Source organism: Babylonia areolata, chromosome 24 (genome assembly GCF_041734735.1).
Source record: "Babylonia areolata isolate BAREFJ2019XMU chromosome 24, ASM4173473v1, whole genome shotgun sequence".
Classification (NCBI taxonomy): domain Eukaryota; kingdom Metazoa; phylum Mollusca; class Gastropoda; order Neogastropoda; family Buccinidae; genus Babylonia; species Babylonia areolata.
Genome location: NC_134899.1, coordinates 30,230,064 through 30,251,506, shown reverse-complemented (window position 1 = coordinate 30,251,506; position 21,443 = coordinate 30,230,064). Strand labels below are relative to the sequence as shown.

General features: G+C 42.2%; 1 protein-coding gene across 1 annotated transcript in view; it reads right to left on the bottom strand.

Annotated features, from left to right (window-relative positions):
• The window catches only part of LOC143299014 (rho GTPase-activating protein 26-like), a 65,349-nt gene that overhangs the window by 43,585 nt on the left and 321 nt on the right, over positions 1–21,443 (bottom strand). Inside the window, exons 2-3 of the mRNA XM_076612087.1 lie at positions 19,021–19,113; positions 1,586–1,647 (exon numbers count right to left, since the gene is read on the bottom strand). Coding sequence (XP_076468202.1) covers positions 1,586–1,647; positions 19,021–19,113 — 155 coding nt within the window. The remainder of the gene's footprint in view (positions 1–1,585; positions 1,648–19,020; positions 19,114–21,443) is intronic.

Sequence of the window (21,443 nt, the reverse complement as noted above, 5' to 3'; positions counted from 1 at the left end):
AGAATACCAAGTGTCTGAACACAAATGGTTTTCTGAGTAATCAGCATGCACCAATTCATCATCAAACCAAATGAGCAGAAATACAGCTTTCCTTACAAAGTTATGACACAGTTTGAATATGTGTTTTGTATCATTCCATCATCATGGCTTATCTCAGGAACAGAGAATAATGACACAGTCAGTGTGCCACCACTGGCAAGTCATAATCAACACCCTTACATTAAGCATCTAACAAAATAAGTTTTTCTTAAAATCATTACAGCATTTATCAACTATAAAAACAACAACAATGAAAAAGGAAAAAAAAATCTGGCCAGAATGACAGCATGGCATTTAAAGAAGTGATCCACTGTCATTTTCTGCCTCTACCTCTGTGTGTGTGTGTGTGTGTGTGTGTGTGTGAGGTGGTGGTGGGAAAGTAGATGGGTGGGTGGGGGGCATGGAGTGGGAGCAGGAGGAGGAGAGTGGAGGACGGCCTGAGCGTACATGTGCGTGAAATAAAAAGCTGCAATGAAGAAGTGGTTTGCTCCACAGACCATTGACTGGGAGGACACGAGTTCAAGTGCTAACATAGATGGATACTGTTTCCGTCTGTGACTGGTTGGATCTGCCCATAGTCTGAGTGTTCTTTAGGCTGCAATAGGAAGACTGGGGTCAACCACTTCACGGAGATGTCTTTGGGTGTGTTGCTCAACTTTCCTGGTTGATGCTGAGTTATAATACAACAGGAAGCACAGAGTACAGCCTTGTCATGTAGTCCCCAAACTTAAAATGTACCTCCCACGATACCGTCATTGTCAAACACACTATCATTCACCATCAAGACAGAAAATACATTATCTCCGATTCTGTGGCTTTTCATGCCCTGTTCTGACGGTGACCTCAGTGTCTGCTTCCTTCCACGTTCATCCTTGAAGTTAGTTTCTATACAAGTCTGTGGAACTGGCAGATTCTGGGGGAAATGTCATTAGAGGGATGTGGTGGTGGTCATCACCATGGAATGGATGCTCACTCAGCCGGGCTCCTATATTAGGTGATTGTAGTCATCAGCACGGGGCCTGGAAGTGGTGTCCTGCATATGTTGGATCAGAACGGACACTACTAAACACTACTGAAGTGACCCAGCAGCAGCTCAGGGTCTCCTCTGATGTGTGGCCTCCAGGCAGCATGACAATGATAACTCCTGAGGACTGCTGGTGTCTAGATTGAAGCAGAAACACCTAGGTGTGAGGCCGTGTGTGTATGTGTGCTCGGAGGCATAGGGGTGGGGGTGGGGCAATCAGGAGTAGCAGCATGGGATTAACACCACTGGAATGGCACAGATGATGAGACAGAAAAGTATTAAAAAAATAAAAATAAAAAAAGAGAGAGAGAGAGAGAAAGCCCACAACAGATAGAAAGACAGAGACAGTCCAAGAGAGAAACTGAGAGTGAATGTCTGCATGTCTGTTTGTGCACTGAAACAGTTTTGAAAATGTGGGGGAAAATGGGGGACATACAGTTTAAAACTGGACATCTAACTCAGAAACACATTTCTTCATAACAAAACATCTCTATAACATATGCCAAATTAAAAAAAACTCACTATCCGTTCTCGAAGGTCCTCGATATCAGTGAGGTATCGACCAAACTCCCCCAAAGAGCTGGCTGCAACAACACAAATGAACAAAAACAACAATTCAACCACAATTCCATTTCATTCAATTTGGCTAAAAGCCCAGCACAAAATAAAAATACATAAACACAGCCCCAATCATGGTTTGAAAACATGTCAGGTCAAAACTAACAATGTCACAAACAACAGCAAAAACTTCTTTTAACCTGAAAAAAAACAACAAACAAACCTGATAAAGAACAAAGGATCACCTATCACCCAATAAGGTAGGTATGCCTAATTGAAAACAATCCAGTCGAAGAGACCAGCTCAACATGTGTACTGTAAAGATAACATGCCGTACGATAGTCAAACGTAGTTCTTTTGTTTTTGAAGGCTTTCTCTGACCAGTTGCACCAGGAAAAAATTGTCTGCTCATTCTTTTCAAGTTTTGTCGATGTATGAAAAAGCAGGGGTGCCTGAGGGTAAATGCGAACAACCAAGTCTAATTGCGAAAGATGGCTTGGGGTACATGTAGACAATTAAAACAGAAGCAGGTCTTTAACTCATTAGACATAACATATTACTGGAACACTGCACCACCAAACTGTTGTATTGTTCGTTTTGATCACACATGCACACAAACACACAAAAAGACATTTAAACACACACCCCCCACACAATTTTGAAAGAATCAGTAACTGTGCAGCATTATTCACAAATAGACTCACATCAAAATATCCTATGGTCTTATTGCAAATGACACTATTTTGCAGATTCCTGTCAAAACTGATGTTCTAATCAGTCACCAATATGCTTTCTTAAATTCTCCCAGCACTGGTAATGCATATTCAACATATCCAATCAAATCAACTATTATAAACTATATCAAAGTTCAAGTCCTACAACTTGCTTCCCTTGGTCCTATGATTTTGAGAGCATGTTTGTAACCTTCGTCAGCAGTGGTGCGCGAAGAGAAGAGCGCAGAAATTGCTGACGTTTGACTGGTTCTTGGAAATGGATATCCATAAAGGTATTAAAAAAAGGTCGAAACAGATGCTAAATTGTGAAATGCAATGGTTAGTTATGCTATGAAGTGGGGCAGTGTGCAAATCATTCACAATTAATTACACGCTGTTCGCAATTACCCATACCTACCCTACTGTTTTCAGGTTTTCTACATCCATGCCCATCCCAACCCTCTCTCCCATGAGCCTTCACCAGATGAGATTCAAGGGTCCCATAAAGACCTAGCCCTGAAGGTATAAGGTGAATGATCTACATATGTGTTGACTTACTTCAGACAAACTGATCTGCCCACATGCAGCATGTGCTCTCTTCTGACAGTTCATCCGTAACAGACAATTAGCAGAGATGGAAATGAGAGAGAGAGAGAGAGAGAGAGAGAGAGAGAGAGAGAGAGAGAGAGAAACTGATTCTTCTTTCTCAGTTTCCACCCTTCACCAATGTGTGTGTGTGTGTGTGTGTGTGTGTGTGCGCGCGCGCGCATGCCTGTATGCATGTGATGAAGCAACCATTTCAACCGCTTATCTGAGCTTGCTTAACTCTACCACTATGCATGTTGGGAGGATGCGCAGCCTTTTGGCCGCAGCTCAAACTGATATCAATTTAATTAATCCCCAACTCTTTCTACCACCATCACCACCACCACCTCCCCTCACCACTACGTACCATCCAATCCCCATGGTTCTCTCTCTCTCTCTCTCTCTCTCACACACACACACACACATCCACACACAAACACACATGCAACACATGAACATACACATATATGCATGCACATACACACTACACAATCCACACAACCACGCACATACACACAAGCAACCCAAAATATCACACCAAACGTACCTCAACACCCCACCCTTCCACACCCCCACCTCACCACCAATTCCCACTGTTCTGCCCCTACCCCAAAACTACCTACACCCCTCCCCACTTCAGCCTCCTCCTACCCTCTCCCCCTCCATCCTTCACCCCCAAGCCCATTACTCTTGGGCAGTTAGTGGTAAGGTTTTCATGTCCCCGGGGAGAAAAGGGAGCCAGCAATGGACAAACCGCATAAACAGGCAGACATACTTTTGTCTGGTGGTGCCGGGGAAAACCAAGCATGCAGGCTTTTACAGGGGAGTTGCCTGCCTGCCCATTCACTCATTCTAAGGGATCAATGCTGGGATGTCCTGCCTCCCACTCCCACCCCCCATCATCCCCCTTCCCTTCTCCACATCCATCCCTTGAGGGCTCTCCCCACCCCCACCCCTCCTCGAACCTCCATCCATCCCCTTTACAGCTCTCAAAGTTGAATGTCCCCCCCCGCCCCCCATACCCACCCCCCCCCCTTTTTTTTTTCTTTTTGGTTCTGGCATGCATGTCTGGTTTGAGGGAGGGATTTGTGTTTTGTTATAGTGTCTGTGTATATGTCTGTCTGTGGTACCACATCCTCTGCCTGGGATCATCTCTCAAGTTTTACTTTCTTCTTCTGAAATGTTTCTCAGTGTCTTCATCCTTCTCTGGGTCCGTCAGTTGGTCCGCCTGTCTGTCTGTCTCTCTCTGTATCTGTTTCAGTCTCTGTCTGTCTCTCCAGTTGCCTGCACTTAATTAATCACACTTGGTGTCGTGCTCTGTTCATTGATTCACCACTGACCAGCTATACATTCATTCACTTAGCTAATGGATTTTTTGTGCGTGTGTGTAGTTGGCAAAGTGGCTAATAACATTCTCTTCTTCTTCTTCATCTTCTTCTTCCAGTTCCACCACTAATGCCAATTGCTGATGATTCTGTTCTGTTGTGGTTCCATAGCTCACCAAGGCTGACAGGATACTTGATGATATGTGCATTTCATCTTTACATCTGTGTGCACGCACAAGTAGTAGGTTTGCATGTCTGTTGACTTGTGGGAGGTCAGAAAAATATCCACCCTTAATTTACCTGCAAGGTGCAGTTGGGATTCCAGTCCATGACCCTCTAACAGAAAGTCCAACACTCAAACCATGTGTGTGTGTGTGTGTGTGTGTGTGTGTGTGTGTGTGTGTGTGTGTGTGTGTGTGTGTGTGTGTGTGTTCTGTTTGTGTTCTTGGGCTGATACTCCCAGCTCAGAGACTGTGGAACAAGGAACTTACCATACACGCGTTCATCCAAACACACACACATTATATAGGCACCAACACACTCATCAACCTCACCCTGTGACCCCTTACACACACTCACACACCGACGCACACACACACACACACACACCACAGCACACATTTGTTAATGTGGACCTAGTACAGTGAGCTGACCTCCAAGAGCTCTCATGGATGCTAGCTTCATCTGGATATGAGATCTGAGACAGATAAGATGGAAAAACAGATCAGATTTTTCCCCCCTCCCCTTTATTGAATACCTCTCATCATAAAAAGATGTTAGACTAAAGATTTAAAAGAATGCACAGAGACACATCCGTAAACTGATGCACAAACACATAACACACACATATATTCTCTCTCTCTCTCTCTCTTCACAGTCAAACCACAGAATAATTACCTAAATTGTGTGTGTGTGTGTGTGTGTGTGTGTGTGTGTGTGTGTGTGTGTGTGTGTGTGAATGTATGCATGTGTGTGTTCATATTGATGTGTTTCAATGTAAACAAAACCAGATTCAAAAAGCACTGAAATGACGTTGCAAGCCATACACTGCCAAACCAAATGGCAGAGCACAGTGTACTGCGGAAATCCACAGGAGCTGTTTTCAATCAACAGACTGCTTTTGCTAACAAGATGTTGCAGCCACAGTGTGTGAATGTTCATGGTTCCTGTGTACCCTTGGCTCCAGGAAGATGTAGTGGTAACACAAACTGACATTTTGATTGGTACTCTGTGTGTGTGTGTGTGTGTGTGTGTGTGTGTGTGTGTGTGTGTGTGTGTGTGTGTGTGTGTGTGTGTGTGTGTGTGTGTGTGTGTGTGTCTGTCTGTGTGTCTGTCTGTGGTGTGCTATTGTGTGGTTCAGAGTGGTGAAGTGTCATGTGGTGTGGTGTGATGTACTGAAGTGTAGTGACTTGTAGTGAAGTGTAAAGTGGTGAACTGCATTCATGTGCAAGTGTGTGTGTGTGTGTGTGTGTGTGCGTGTGTGTGTGTTTAATGTACTTGTGAATGTTTCTATGTCTGTATATGTGTGCATGCATGAATGTATGTGTGTACATTTCTTTTATCCAAAACCACTGAAAGCAGCAAAGACAACAGCTGCCAAAACAAAGTGGTTAGTATCCCAGAATGACTGAGAGGACAGATTTCATCCCCATCAAACACTGGGCTTTTTTTCAGCCCAAGGGCAGGTCCTATCCAGTGCTGAGTGTGCTATGGGCTCTAATGGGAAGACTGGTACCACATAGTCAAGGGTCATCCACTTCATGGATGCATTTTTAGGACTGTCACTCAAATTCACTGACCAACACTGCAGGTGTCAGGATCTCTCAGCCTGGTTGATGCCGGGATATATCATGAGAGTACAGCCTTGTCAAGCAGTCCCAAACCTTTATCGCCCCCTACAGCAGCATCTTCATCACCCCGATCATCATTTATCATCACAGAAATATAGAAAACAAACTGTCCCCAATTCTACAGGGAAGAAAAAGGCAGCGGAGAAAGCATTACCAACACCGGAAAGAAAACAAATTAACTCAACAATGTAAATTGTCTGTCCCTTAACCTGAACATCCTGAAGTGATTCACACCACAATAATTGTGTTCCCTGCCCTGGTGTCTGGCCCCACTTCCGCAAAACCCTCAACACCATTGTTATCTTAATAACGAGAACAATTCATGTGAAAATGACAAAACTAATTAATTAATGTCTCCCTGTATCCTGTACCCTCTACACCTGTGCTTAAATGGCAGGAAAGGAATGCATCAGACAGGCAGAAGTCACCCCCAAAAATACACCATTGACTGATAAACAATGCAAGCATCACAAGGAGAATCCTAGGTGTACAGTGCACATTTGTGGAGCCATGGCCTTGTAGTAACAGGATTCAATCTCATATATGGAATGAGATTTTTATTTCCCTTCTCCCCCCACTTGACTTGAGTGATGGTGTGGGTGCTAGTCACTGGAATGAGACAATAAACACAGGTCCTGTGCGCAGCAAGCACATCCACAGCAACAAAACCTGGCAAAAATTCTGTAGAAAAATCCACTTTGATAGTAAAAACAAATATGCTTGCAGACAGGGGGAAAAAAAAGAGGGGGTGGGGGTGGGGGTGGGGGGGATGGTACGATGCACTCTCCCTGGGGTGAGTATACAGAATAACTCTAGGGGATGCTATCAATGGGATTTAAATCAATGGCATTTTCCTGTAGCACGCCAGACATACATGTATATCGTTTTGTCATGAAACACTCATATATTACGTACCAGACAATGGAACACACAACAGATAGATACACATGATACACCTTCAATAAGACAAATCTATCAAAATACACACACACACACACATCACACAAGCATGCATGCATGCATACGTGTGCATGTGTGTGTGTGTGTGTGTGTGTGTGTGTGGATGTATGTATGGCATTTTAATTGGTAAGTGTGTATGCACACATGTGTAAGGATTGCACCAGTGAAGTAAGAGCATCTACAATAATAACAGTGATATACATTAAAAAAACAACAACAAAAAAACCCACACTGACAGTCATCAGTCCTAAAACATCTTCCTCATCTCAATCCATTCACATGCATCAGCAGCAGTATTCCATACTCACTATTCTTCCCATTCCACAATGCCCTCCCCCACCCTTCTGCACTGACACCGCCATCCCCCATCCCCATCCCCCAACATCTGACAATCAACTCCCTGTTCACCCCTGTCTGTACTGTTTAAAGTCAACTGAATGTCGAACATCAAACACCGCACCCACCCCCATCGAAGCCACACACACATTTGCCTAAATGTATATGTATCCAGAACTCAGGGGATGAACAGTACTGAGCTCTTTTTTTTTTTTTTTTTAATGAAACAAACAAACAAACATACAAAATAAAAACATCCAAATGGTGTGAAAGAAAGAATTTGTGGCATTCAACACAGTCACAGTGAAACTCTCTCACTCTCTTTTAACAGTTAATAACAGGTGTGTGTGTATGCATGTGTGTGTGTGTGTGTGTGTGTGTGGTAAAGCACTTTAGGCAGGCAGGTATCCACCCCTTCCATCTCCCTGACACGCCCCACCTCCACACAAAAACTGTACCAGTTGGAATCTGTCCAAATCCCTGTGTTTCTCTTCACACTTCTACACAGCCCAGGTAGGGGGTGTTGAGAGGTGAGGGTGGTGGTGGTATGGGGAGGAGGGTGGGGAGGGGTGGGGGAGGGAGTGAGGAGTCTAGTTTCTGCTGCTCTTTCAGGGTTGCTGCGTACTGCTTTCCCTCCCTCTTTCCTTCTCACATGTTTCTGTTTTCTCTGATTGAGGATGTGGGGAAATGTGTTTTTCTTATTCACCAGCAACCCACCCCCAACCCCCACCCATGAAGATGTTTTCACCAGGTTATCTCTCATTCACAAGTCAACGGCATTTCACCCTTTCTCATTTCATTTATTATGAGAGTGGAAAAGTGGTAGATAAGTGGGTGTGAGGGGTTAGGGGGGGAGGAGGCTGGTGTCAGGGGGAGGGAGGGGGGGGAGACATGAGAGGAGGCAAGAAGAGGGGTGGAGAGCAAGGAGGAAGACAAATCACAGATACATATATGCATGTGAATTAGCTATACTTCATGCATGTCTGTGTCTGCATGCCATGAGTGCACTCATGCCTGTGTGCATTTGACATGCAATGTATGTGTGTGTATTTAAGTGTGTGTGCACACATGCAGCGTTTTGTTTGTTTCACTGATTTACATGTGTCTGTGAGGATGTTTTCCAACCCTACCTCCCCAGCTCCCAGCTCCCCCCACTCCCACCCCCCCTCCCCCATCCCCCCACCCGCCCCCCAACCTCCTCTCTCTCATTCCTAGCCTCCTAACAACTGCTGCAAAACAAAAAAACAAGGATGTCATCTGCTTCACCACGCAAAGAACAGGACAGACAAGGGCATCCACATCCCCCACCCCCACCCCTGTTCCCTCTCTCTCTTGTCTCACCTTTGTCATTTTGTCAGGCTGCTTCCGTCCACTCCACCCCTCCCCCACTCCCATCTTCCTCCAGTCCTCCTGCCCCCCCCCCCTCCAGCCCCCAACACACTTAAAAGGTCCTACAGCACTTTACACCCATCACAGCAGTGATTTCGTAACCACTGTGTCAAGGGCTCGGCACAGGGAAAGGCAAGGCGGGGGCCTAGCTCAGTACTCCTCTTCCTGCCAAGGTCAGGTACCCATTCACACCTTTGTGATGAGAGGAAAACTGTAGTAAAGTGTCACCCCCCCAAGGACGCAACACCATGCCGAAACAGGCTTCAAACCCTGATCACTTGTGGACACTGGGTCGGCAGTCCAAACGCCTGATTCTGCCAATGTGCCTCCCCCTGTCACTCCCCCCCCCCCCCCACCCAAAACAAAAAACCCAAAAGGTCTGACACACCTGCTCCCTGTGAGAGCTAACATGGTTTTACATAACAAAATGTCCAAATCACCTGTCTGCATCACCTGCCTCTATCCACACGATTATAGATCAGGGTCGAACCCCAGACTCCCACCTGTGTCAGCAGCTCTCAGGCACAGCATGCAGATGTAGTAAGTACACACACACACACACACACACACACACACACACACACACAATCACACACACCTTCCCCCAATCACACAGAGAAAAACATCTACTTCTTTTCTAACCAAAAGTAAAAAAAACAAAAACAACAAAAAACAAAAACAATAGCAATGTTTTATTTCTGTCAGTCACCCAGGGCAGGCAGTAGGATTGTCTTCTTTGGCATTAACAGTACATTATCTGCCTGCCTGTCTATCTATCTATCTATCCAACTTTGGCATTAACAGTACATTATCTGCCTGCCTGTCTATCTATCTATCCAATCCACCAAATGATAAAGTGCACACTACACACACACACACACACATATACATATTTATATGTATGTATATATGTATCTATCCAATCAACCAAACGGTACTGTGCACTTAAGTTTCTTTTTCCCCACACTGCTGACCAACATATATATTTAGAAAAATGGCACCAAGATTTGTGGCCTAATTCTGTCCGCCAGTTTTATGGTTAACAAGAATAAATTTTCAACCTGAGGCGAGTTCTCTCTCTCTCTCTCTCACACACACACACACACACAAGCACACATATTATTACCTAATAATGATAATGCAGTTATGCTCAAGAAAGTAAAATGAAGGTCTGAATAAAGAGCCCATTCTGCCCTTAACTTTTTTTATGTGTTTGCTTAAGATTTTTTGTTTGTTTGTTTGTGCGTGTGTGCGTGCGTGCATGCATGCGTGCGTGTCTTTTTTCTTATCTCTCTCTCTCTCTCTCTCTCTCACACACACAGACACACACACACAAAGTGACACAAACAGATTATATATTCAAACACACACACACACATACTGATATTTATGAAATGTTGATTGCACTGTCCTAGTTCTTACAAATCGTTACTCTGTTTATCCCCTCTTTACCCCCTGCCACTCCCATCCCCAGCCCATACTCCACAAACCATACTCCACAAACACACACATTGTATTTCTAATATCACTCAAAGTGAAAAGACATTTTGGTAAATTGAAGAGCAAATACAAAAACACACAGATATGCAAGGACATGTATACAGAACTTTACACACACTCTCTCTCTCTCTCTCACTCTCTCACCCACTCACACACACGCCAACGCTTTGTACATATTTTACATCACTTAGTCTTTAATTTGTATATTTTATTGCAAAGCGCGGTGAGCCCCATCTGAGATGGGGGTACTGCGCTATATAAGCCAACATTTTATTGTTAGTATCATTATTATTATTATTATAGTTTCAACATGAACAACAAATTCTGCTTCATCATAAAAACACCCTTGGTGAAGGTAAAGAATCCATTCACTTCTGTAGAGCTGAGAACCCTATAGTACTTTTCAACACTGCTGATTCTTATCTGAACTTGACAATCAGAAGTTTGGCACAGAGGGAGAAACCAACCAGAGTTAGATTTAGCATGCAATTCATGGACTGACTGAGCATGCAGTTCCTTGATTTATAAATGGATAGTCATAGTGTTACAGTTGTTAATGTGTCTGCACAGTTTGATAAATTTCTAAATACAACTTTTAGCCTGCCAGCTTTCCCGCCCTCTCATTCATTTAGGTTGTTACTCTTCCAGCTAAACTGGCATGACCAGGTCTCTCAAATCACAACAGTTGTTTTCTGAATATGATGGCTGCAATTCCTGACTTGTAAGAATGTTGGACTTTCAATCTGAGAGTCTTGGGTTCAATCCCGGTATTAGCTCCTGATGGGTTAAGCTAAGGATGGATTTTTTTCCTCATCTTACAGGTCAACATATCATGTGCAGATCTGCGAGTGCCTTAATTCCCTTTGTGTGCATACACATGCAGAATATGCACAGCAAAGATCCCAAAATCTATGTCAGCGTTCCTTGGGTTAAAGAAACGCTAAAACACCCAGCATGCAAACCCCTGAAAATGGAACATGGCTGCCTTAATAAAGGCATGGTAAAAATAGTCACACACATAAGAAACCCTTTCTTACATGACTCTGAGTGAACATGGAAGCTGCAGCCCAGTAATGCAAAAAGAAAAAAACTCTTCAGTATCATTCATGTTCATCTTATCTTTTAGATGATAATCAATCTGCTCTCTTCCCTCCGATCTTCTGCAATCCCTTTAACATCTGTCAAAGTCTTTTTCCACAATTACGGTAAAGAACCTCAGTAAACGAACATCCCAACTTTGGGTGAATGTTATAACACAAAGAAGGGGTGAGTGTTTACGTTACAAGGCATAACAGTTACAATGCCACAGTAATTTAATGGTCAAACTCAAAGTGTGAATCGATCACTGGAGTTGGCCGACTCTTACGGGGAGGGTGAAAGAGAGAGAAAAGGGCTGGGACAGGTGGGAAGGGGGAGAGCAAGGTGGGGTGGGGAGTGGGGGCCAAAGGTGCAAGTTAATCTCCTCCCAGCAGGGTGATGATCATGACAGAAGTAAGTAGGAGGTTTTATCAGCCACTGTGCAATTAGCACTATTAGCAGGGACCGGATGCAGATTTTGAGCAGAGGTGTACTGGTGGTGGACTGCAGGGGGTATTTTCCTCATGCAAACATGAAAATTATATACTGCTGAGAACACCAGAAACATGATTGCATGTGTGTGTGTGTGTGTGTGTGTGTGTGCGTGTGTGCAGGCGTGAGTGCATGTCTGAGTGTGCATGCAGGTGTGTGTGTGTGTGTGTGTGTGTGTGTGTGTGTGTGTGTTTGTTCATGTGTGTTTCTGTGTATGTGTCATATATATACAGACAATAATGCATACATGCACCACAAGTGATAAAGGTTTAAAGCCCTGTTTCAGTAGGTTGTTGAGTCCTTGAGAAAGACACTTTACTCCATCCCTACTCGCTCCATCCAGGTGTAAATGGGTACCTGACCTTGATCAGAGAAGGCTGAAATTGTGGAAGGAGAGTATTAGGGGCCACCTTCGAATGCTGGGCCCTAGACACAGTGGAAATGAATTCACTGCCCCAGTGGCCGTAAAACATTAAGGGACCTTCAACTTTCATAAACTTGCAAACAACAGCTGCAATATACAAACAGTAGTTGCAATATATCTGTGATCACTGGCAGTATGATCAAAATCTAAAAAATGCTTTTTGCACGCTACATTCCATTTGACATTTGCAATGAATGAATGTGATAATTGGAATATCTGATATATTTGCGTGCTTTTATGAAGCCACAATGCCATGTCTTATGATATCTATTATGTTAAGATATGATGAAGTGGTGGTGGTGTGTGTCCATCGAGATTGATGATGACCATCGTTGTCATCCAGCTGGGGGATGGGGGGAGGGTGGTGGTGGGGGGGTGGGGGTGGGGTATGCTCATGAGTCTATCTGTGAATGCGCAGATGGCTGAATAGTCCAATCTGCATACGAAATGTTCTCTGACAGTTGGGGCAGACAAAGACAGGCATATTACTGTCAGGGAGCTTGTTTGCCCGTGACTTTCTGGCCTGCCTCTTCTGAACAGCTGCAGCAGTCCTGTTGGCCTCGCGCAACTTGGCACCTTTGTGCACAGCAGTGCGCCATTTGTCACGGGCCATTGAAGATTCCTCCCAGGAGTAAGGGTTGATGTCAAACGCTTTCAGAGAGACTTTCAGAGTATCTCTGAAGCGCTTCTTCTGGCCTCTGTGTGATCTCTTCCCTTGCTGCCATAGAAGAGCCTTTTGGGCAGCCAATAGTCTGGCATGCGCGCCATGTGTCCAGCCCAGCGAAGCTGGGACTACATCAGGATGGTGAAGATGCTGGGAAGGGTAGCTTTTGCAAGCACCTCCGTGTCTGGGGTCCTGTCTTGCCACTTGATGTTCAGTAGCTTCCTGAGGCATGTTGTGTGGAAGTGGTTCAGCATCTTGGTGTGTCATTGGTATGCTGTCCAAGTTTCACAGATGTACAGTAGAGTGGGGAGAACTACTGCTCTGTAGACCATTAGCTTGGTCTCGAGACCAATGCCTCTTCTGTTCCAGACATTTGCATAGAGTCTGCCAAAGGTTGCGCTTGCTCTTGCAATCCTGATGTTCACTTCATCGTCAATGATCGCATTTCTTGACAGTGTGCTGCCAAGGTATGTGAACTGCTCCACCGCACTGAGTCTCTCACCGTTGACTGTGATGTTGGGCTCAACGTGAGGTTTCCTTGGGGCTGGCTGATAGAGAACTTCAGTTTTCTTCATGCTGATGGTAAGGCCGAAGTTCCTGCTGGCAGTGGCAAACTTATCGACGCTGAGTTGCATGTCAGCTTCAGATCCAGCGTTGAGGGCACAAGTACACTTGACATGAAATACAGACTTTTCACTCATTAACCAATGGCCCTTTCAACATTCACCAGAATGTGCGACTGAATATGAAACAGAATTCCAATGGCCCCATGTGGTTGGCTAGTCTATGAAAATTAATGATAATTATAATAACACTGATAATGATGATGATGATGATGGTCTCTCACTGAAGATAATGGCTGTTTCACACGCATGCGCACATGAACAGCATGAAAAAGTTTGTTGAAAAATCAATGTTTCAGCCCCCAAAATTACATTTATTCAGTTATTTCCACATGACAGCTGTGGTTTTTATTGGAAAAAATGGAGTTCAGTTCAGTTCAGTTGCTCAAGGATGCACCACTGCATTCAGGCAAATCCATAAACGCTACACCACATCTGCCAAGCAGATGCCTGACCAGCAGCATAACCCAATGCGCTTAGTCAGGCCTTGAGAGAAAAAAGAGAAAGGAAAAAGTAAGCGGAAAAATGGAACTTATGCACATGCACATTTGATCATGAGTTGTGTTCATCACATTTGGCTGCCTTTGCCACTATTCACAGAAAATCCAGCATCATTTCGCACTGCCCCGAAGAAGAAGAAGAAGAAGAAAAATGTTCAAGTTCCAGTGCGGTCCTGAACTTTTTATGAACCCTGTATAAAGGGATCACCTGTAGTCTGGACAGTGTCCACAGGAATGCATGGGTCATTAAGCTGCATGGAGACGGGCAGGTGGTCTGGGGTATGCTTGTGGTCAGGAATGCCATGAGGGGTGTGTGTGTGGGGGGGGGGGATGAGGTGGGGTGCAGAGGGAAGAGAGAGAGAGAGAGAGAGAGAGAGAGAGAGTGTGTGTGTGTGTGTGTGTTCATTCGTTCTTTTGCTTAACGTCTATCCACATTTGTGATTTAAGACGAAAATCCGTCATCTCCCCCACCCCACCCATGCCTTAAATCATCACTACTTTCCCTGTTCCTCTCTCCTCAATTAGCATAAAAAAGAATATAAATTAAATAAAACAAACTAACTAGTCAACCAGTAGAATTACAACAAAGAGCCAACTGGGCTCCAAATCAATCTTTGAACTATTTCAAGCACATGTTGATTATTACATAAGCCATTTCTAATGGAAGCAGATGGAACTGCAGATTTTGTAAATGACATAGGTAAATATGCTTTAACTGTTCACATTTATGGATGATATGCATGGTTGTAATTTCATTGCCGCAAATGCGGGTCACATTAGAAGTACATTTAGTTTTTATGGCATCCTTTCGTAGTCTGTATATTTGACTGGTGAGCCTTCTGCTACTGTGATGGCCTTTTGTTTTAAAAGAAAACATGTGATCAATTTTGCGCAAGCTATTGTCAGTATTTTCTCCATGAGGGTCAGACTCCTGTTATAGTTTATTGATATGGTTCCAGCACGTTTTCTCCAGTAGAGAATAACCTTTTTGTAATGAATATGGAATACAAGTTTCTATGGCACTGTAAATGTTCATTACACCTTATTTTGCACAATGATCCACCTGCTCTTTCCCACATGAAAGGATCCAACAAAAGTTAATCTTTGTACCAAGGATGGTCAAAACATAATTGTATGACGAATTTCTGTTACGAGTTCTCCTCTTGAGTGTGTTTGTGTGTGTGTGTGTGTGTGTGTGTGTGTGTGTGTGTGTGTGTGTGTGTGTGTAATTTTGTTTAATGGTGATTGTAGATGTGTGTGTGTGTGTGTGTGTGTGCGCGCGCGCGCACGCGCATGCATGTGTGCCTGTATATGCATGTGTGTGTATGTGCATGAGAGAGAGAGAGAGAGTGCATGTGACTGTGTATGCCTCACGTGTGTGTGTGTGCACACTGGGGTTGCGTGTGTATGCATGTACATGTGTGTGCGCGCATGCATGCATGCAAGCATTTGTGTACATGTCCATCCATACATGTGTGTGCACACATAAACGATGCCTGCGTGCTTGTTTGCATGTATATGTGTGACTGTTCTAAACTGTAGAACACAAAGGTGACACAAGGTAAATCCCTGCACCTGTTGGAAGGGAGTGGAGGACGAAGGACCTTCTGCATTCGTGGGCTGTAACTCCCACATTCACTCATACTTTGTAAACAAGTGGGCTTTTTAGTACACATGTATATGACTATGTAACATGGTTTGGGGGTAAGCATACTGGGTATGTTTATGTTTCTATAACCCACCAAACTCTTAACATGGATTACAGTATCTTCAATATACATATCTGATCTTCTGCATGTATGTACACATTAATAGGATTCAAGTACGTGCATGTTTGCACAAATGTTCTGAAGTGGGAGACTGGAAAAGTCTCCATCCATAATGCACTAGACCGGAAAACGAAAAGTCTCCATCCATAATGCACTAGACTGGAAAAGTCTCCATCCATAATGCACTACCATCCATAATGCACTAGACTGGAAAAATCTCCAGCTTGAACCCATTTGGCGCCATGACCAGGATTTGAACCTAGGCCCCCCAGGCTGAAACACTCATCTACTTGGCTGTTGCAGCCACGTCTGACTCAGACATTGATTTGCATGATATGGCACCTCGTGTTCTGGTGCCACCTGTCCCTCCCTGGGAGTTAACAAAAGCAAACGTCAACATATGTGCTTCTGACACAACAAAAGGAGAGTCTCCACATATAATAGCAGCATCTGTCAGAATTGAATTAGAAGAGGGTTTTGATTATCGTTTAAAAGTTTACACTGATGGCTCGGTCCTGGATGACAGCAGTGCGGGATCTGCTTTTGTCATTCCTGACCTAAAAACAGAAAAATCATATTATTTAGGTAAGGGACATTCAATTTTTACAGCTGAATTGGTGGCCATCCTGATGGCTTTAAATCATCTTGTTGATATACCAATCATAATAAGTAATATCCTATTTTGTGTTGATTCTCAATCTGTCTTAAAAGGTTTGCTCCTTTTTGAGAAGAATCAAAGAGAAGATTTATTTTTTGAAATTAGGTATTTATTGCACTCCCTATTTTTGAAGGGTACAAATGTTGATTTTTGTTGGATACCATCCCACACTGGATTCCGTTATAACGACCAAGCAGATAGGGCAGCAAAAAGGGGAGCAAAAAATCATATAGATAGTATAAAAGTATATTGCCCATTGTCATACAAGGAAATAAGCAATATACTAGAAAGAGACTTTTATAGGTGCTTGAATTCAAGTCTAAAACCTCGTCAGTTGACTCTCTCAGACTTTGGTCCGATTCGCAGACCAATTCTGAGCTTAGCTCTCAGACTATTATCAAATTCATTACGGACCAAGTATTGTTCTAATGTCAAGTGTATATGCTTTAATAACCTGACAATTGAGCATATAATTTTTCACTGTAGCTTGATGAAGCCTTTTGTACACGAAAGTGTGTCTTCACAAGTGACTGAGAACGTGATGTTTTTGACTTTTTGCATTCATTATCAGTTGTTTCGCTTGTCAGTTTAACGACTTCTCTTTTACGAAGTCCTTTAAGTAATTTCCTGTAACTGTATTTAGAGGGGTTTTTTTTGTTTGTTTGTTTGTTTTGTTTTTCTTTCAAATTTCACCCACATTTTTACCCTCATTTGCCCAGTTTCCCCAAACCCTCCATTCATCCACATCTCCCACCCCTTCTAACCGATAATACTCAGATGTATTCATAAATACTTTTACAAAATGTCTTCAATCACCGATATGTGTGACGGGACATTAAACAAAAATTCCTTCCTTCCACGTCTGACTCAGAAATATGACAGGAAGTTTACCAAGATATTAAGCACGAGAGCCTTTTCCACATTCTTCCCTCTTCTTCCTTGAGTCCATCCACCAAACCCATTCAATATCAGAAAACAAAGGAACAATTGAGTGAAGAAATATGTGTGTGTGTGTGTGTGTGTGTGTGTGTGTGTGTGTGTGTGTGTGTGTGTTTGAGTGTGTGTGCGCGCGCGTCTGTGTGTCTGTGTGCACATGCATGCGTGTGTGTGTGTGTGACTGTGAAGTCATAACGCTTTTGTTCAGTCTTTGTTCTGATTCAAAAATATGGGTAACAATTAACAGATGGTTGACACTGCAAACAAAATAGAGCATCTGTACCAAACTCCACAAGAACGAGGAAGTCTCAATTATTTCTGTTTTGTGGGAGTGGGAAATAAAAACAACAAACTCAGTTCATGAATGCATTCTAGGAAAATCCCAAACAGTAATTACAAATCTGAACAAGAATAAAATTTATATTAAAAAAATTGAAAAAAAATTGAAAATTAAAAACAAAAAAACAAGGAAAAAAGAAAAAAAAAGAGGGCAACAGGTTGAGGGGAGAAGGGTAGGAAGGAAAAGGGCAGCGAGGTGGGGGTGGTGGTAGAAAAGAGAGATGATGGAGGCAAACTGAGATGGACAGTGAGGTAGACATATGAATGTACAAAAACACATTATACCCATTTAAATCATAATTACACCATTAAATTACATAGCGACAGACGTGCATTGAGAATGAAACGCTTGTGTACTTTGACACATGGACACACACACTCACACGACACAACCGACTTTCAGAATATGATACACTGAACCAGCAACGACACCACATACACATGGCTCACAAAATTTTCAAGCATATATAAACACCAAATATCTAAGTAACCCTTCTACTGACTGACTGACCAAAAGGAAATTTTCTACCTAAAATTACATTCAAGCAACATACTTACCGTGACCCACTAGTGCAGACTCTGGCAGGGGTCTGACATTCCTGTCCTGTGCAAACTACTATCCGCCTATGCGGAGAAAATGAAAGTAGCTACGGCTGATAACACCCCAAAAACTGAACAATGGCTGACTGTATGACCAATAACTGGATGACCAACAACTAAATGAGAAATTAATGAGTGACCAGTAACAGATCAATGGATGACTGGATAATCAGTCACTGAGTGGCTGAGAAGTAACAAACTGATTAGCTCACTGGCTGACCAGTAACTGGTCAATGGCATACTGGATGACCAATAATTAACAGACTTACAGACAGGCTGACCTGATCAAAATTCAAAGACTAACTCAGTAACTGACCAGTATCTGACCGATGACTAGTTCAGCAGTAGTTGGTAACTAACTGACTAACTGAAAATAAATACTCAAACAAATGACTGACTGACCAGTAAATAGCCAATGACGGACTAGCTGAACAGTTACTGTGTGACCAACAATTGAAATAAAAAAAATGAGTGTTAAATATGTGTTGGTTTTTTTCTTGGTTTCTTTTGAGTACTAAAGGAATTCTTGTTGATTATGAACTACACACACACACACACACACACACACACACACACACACTACAGTACCCTCCATCAGCAAATATAGTTTCAGGGTTTTAACAGTCGTGAAGGCTGGAAGAACAAAAACTAATGCTCACCAATTTTGATTTCTTCATCTGTCTGCTGGTCAATGCACTCAAAGTTGAAGTCTTTGAGATCCTTCGCAAACGTCTTTTGTGCTTTGGACAGCTCTAGGGGGTAGAAAAAGAACACATATATGCTCCAAGGAAAGATAGTACATGATTAAAAAAATATATATTTCATTATTGATTATGTAACTTTTATATGACTGTCATAATTGTATAACTGAACAAATATTATTAGATCCCATTACAGCATTAATACAGCTCCCTAAGGAATAATACATGATTATGTTTTAAATCAAGTCAAATACCACATATATTACATAACATTAAATATTCTTTTAAACATATAGTGTAGTAACTCAACAAATATTGTGGAGACCAATTGGAAGATTTTAAAAAAAGGGATCATAATTGAAAGTTCACAGCATCACATGCTATAAAAAAAAAAGAAAAAAAAAAGAAAGAAATATAATAAAAGGAAAGAACTAAAACATGCATACCCTCAATGTACATTCTGTCACAGAAAAAATCTAAAGAAAACAAGAGAAAAGCAAATTACAATAGAGAACGATTCACCTGTACAATGCTGTTGGATATGCCCTCTTACAGCCCTGTTTGCCATCTTACAGTCTTACTGCTCTTAATGAATGTGTATGTATGTCTTCATATGTAGTCAATGGCTTCAGCTGAAACAGTATCTAGTCTCTGCCAAGTTCTTGTCATCTTCCATTCCTTTTCTTTCCTATCCCCTTAAACTAGTGAGAAGTGAGTAATAAATAGTGTGTGTGTGTGTGTGTGTGTGTGTGTGTGTGTGTGTGAGTGAGTGAGTGAGTCAGCGTGCATGCGTGTGTAAAAAAAATTAGGGTAAGAGATTACTTTTTTTTTAAAGTTTGCATGTTCACAATAGTAGTGACTAAGAATTCATAGCTATATTTATATATATAATACAGATAGAGGTAATGATCAGTGCATAACTGGCTTAAAAATAGATCTTACATCGTGTTATTCCAGGTAAAAATGTGCTGTTGTGGTTTTTACCAAAGACAGCATTTTAATTTTACAGATCTTTCTCCAATCCATGTTACTTGTGAAACTGACTAAATTCACAATAAAAAAAATTCTTTAAATGTATTGTTCAAATGTAACAATGTGCTCTCAAACCAGCAGAGAGACTACAGACATAAAAAAAAAGAGAGTAAATTTCATGCCAAAAACTGCCATAATCAGCAATATACAGAAACTTTCTTTGTGTACTGCCTATAACAATTATTATCTATAGTTATTATTAACACCTTAACATTTCTCTTGTCTCATAAATAAAATTTTGCAAAAGCACACACACACATAGAGTAGGTTGCAAGCACTTAAGTTACCAAGTTTAGAATATAGAAGACTGCGTGGTGATTTAAAAAATAAAATGACACATGGATTATATGACAGCAGAACCATAAACTCTTTGTTTACATTGAATGAGAACAGTACCACAAGAGGCCATTCCTACAAACTATTAAAAGTTTCAGCTAAAACTTCCAGATTTGCACATTTCTTTACTAACAGAGTAACAAATGTTTGGAACAATTTGTCACAAGATGTTGTTTCCGCAGGAACAGTGAATACATTTAAAAATTATCTTGATATTCATTTGAAAAATTTTAAATACAAAACTCATTTACATATTCATTGATTTTTCAAGCATTGCGCACTCAATGTTGAAAAATGCATCAGACATATGTGGGGACTCTCTTTTTCTTCCCCACATCAAGCGGGCAAAAGGCCTCGTCAGGCCTGCACGCCTTGATATGATATGATAGACACACACAGACACACAAACACACACAAAAACAAATAAACAAAATAACACTAGACTGTTTATAACATACACTACTGATACACACACACACGTGTGTGTGTGCATGTGTGTGTGTGTGTGTGTGTGTGTGTGTGTGTGTGTGTGAAATACCACTCAAATTATGCAAGGCATTCAGGTTTTCTTCTTCTTTTTTTCATAACTGTGTATCAAATACTGAAAAACAGCCAACAGCTAGAAAAAAAAAGTCTAGCAATGATTAATCATAAACTTCTTTATAATTTTGACTCAACATTCTACCATCTCCCTTCCCCTCATGTTTACACACACACACACACACACTGCATAATGATGACTTGGTGGACTGACTGGTCTCATGCCAACTAGTTTGAAATCCACTCATTTGTGTGTAGCCTTTCACACAAATTAAATCAAGATGTTATTTTATCATCCCGTCTGACCATTGACTGTTATCATGGTCTTCCAGTTGGCTATTTCCCGTTGGCGCTTCCGTGTTGTCACTTCACTGAGCTCTCCACTTGAAACATAATCACTCCACGCATTCGTTGTTGAAGCACGGATACCTGGCATAACTCAAGTCAGGGGCTTCCTATTAAGTTTCAGCCAC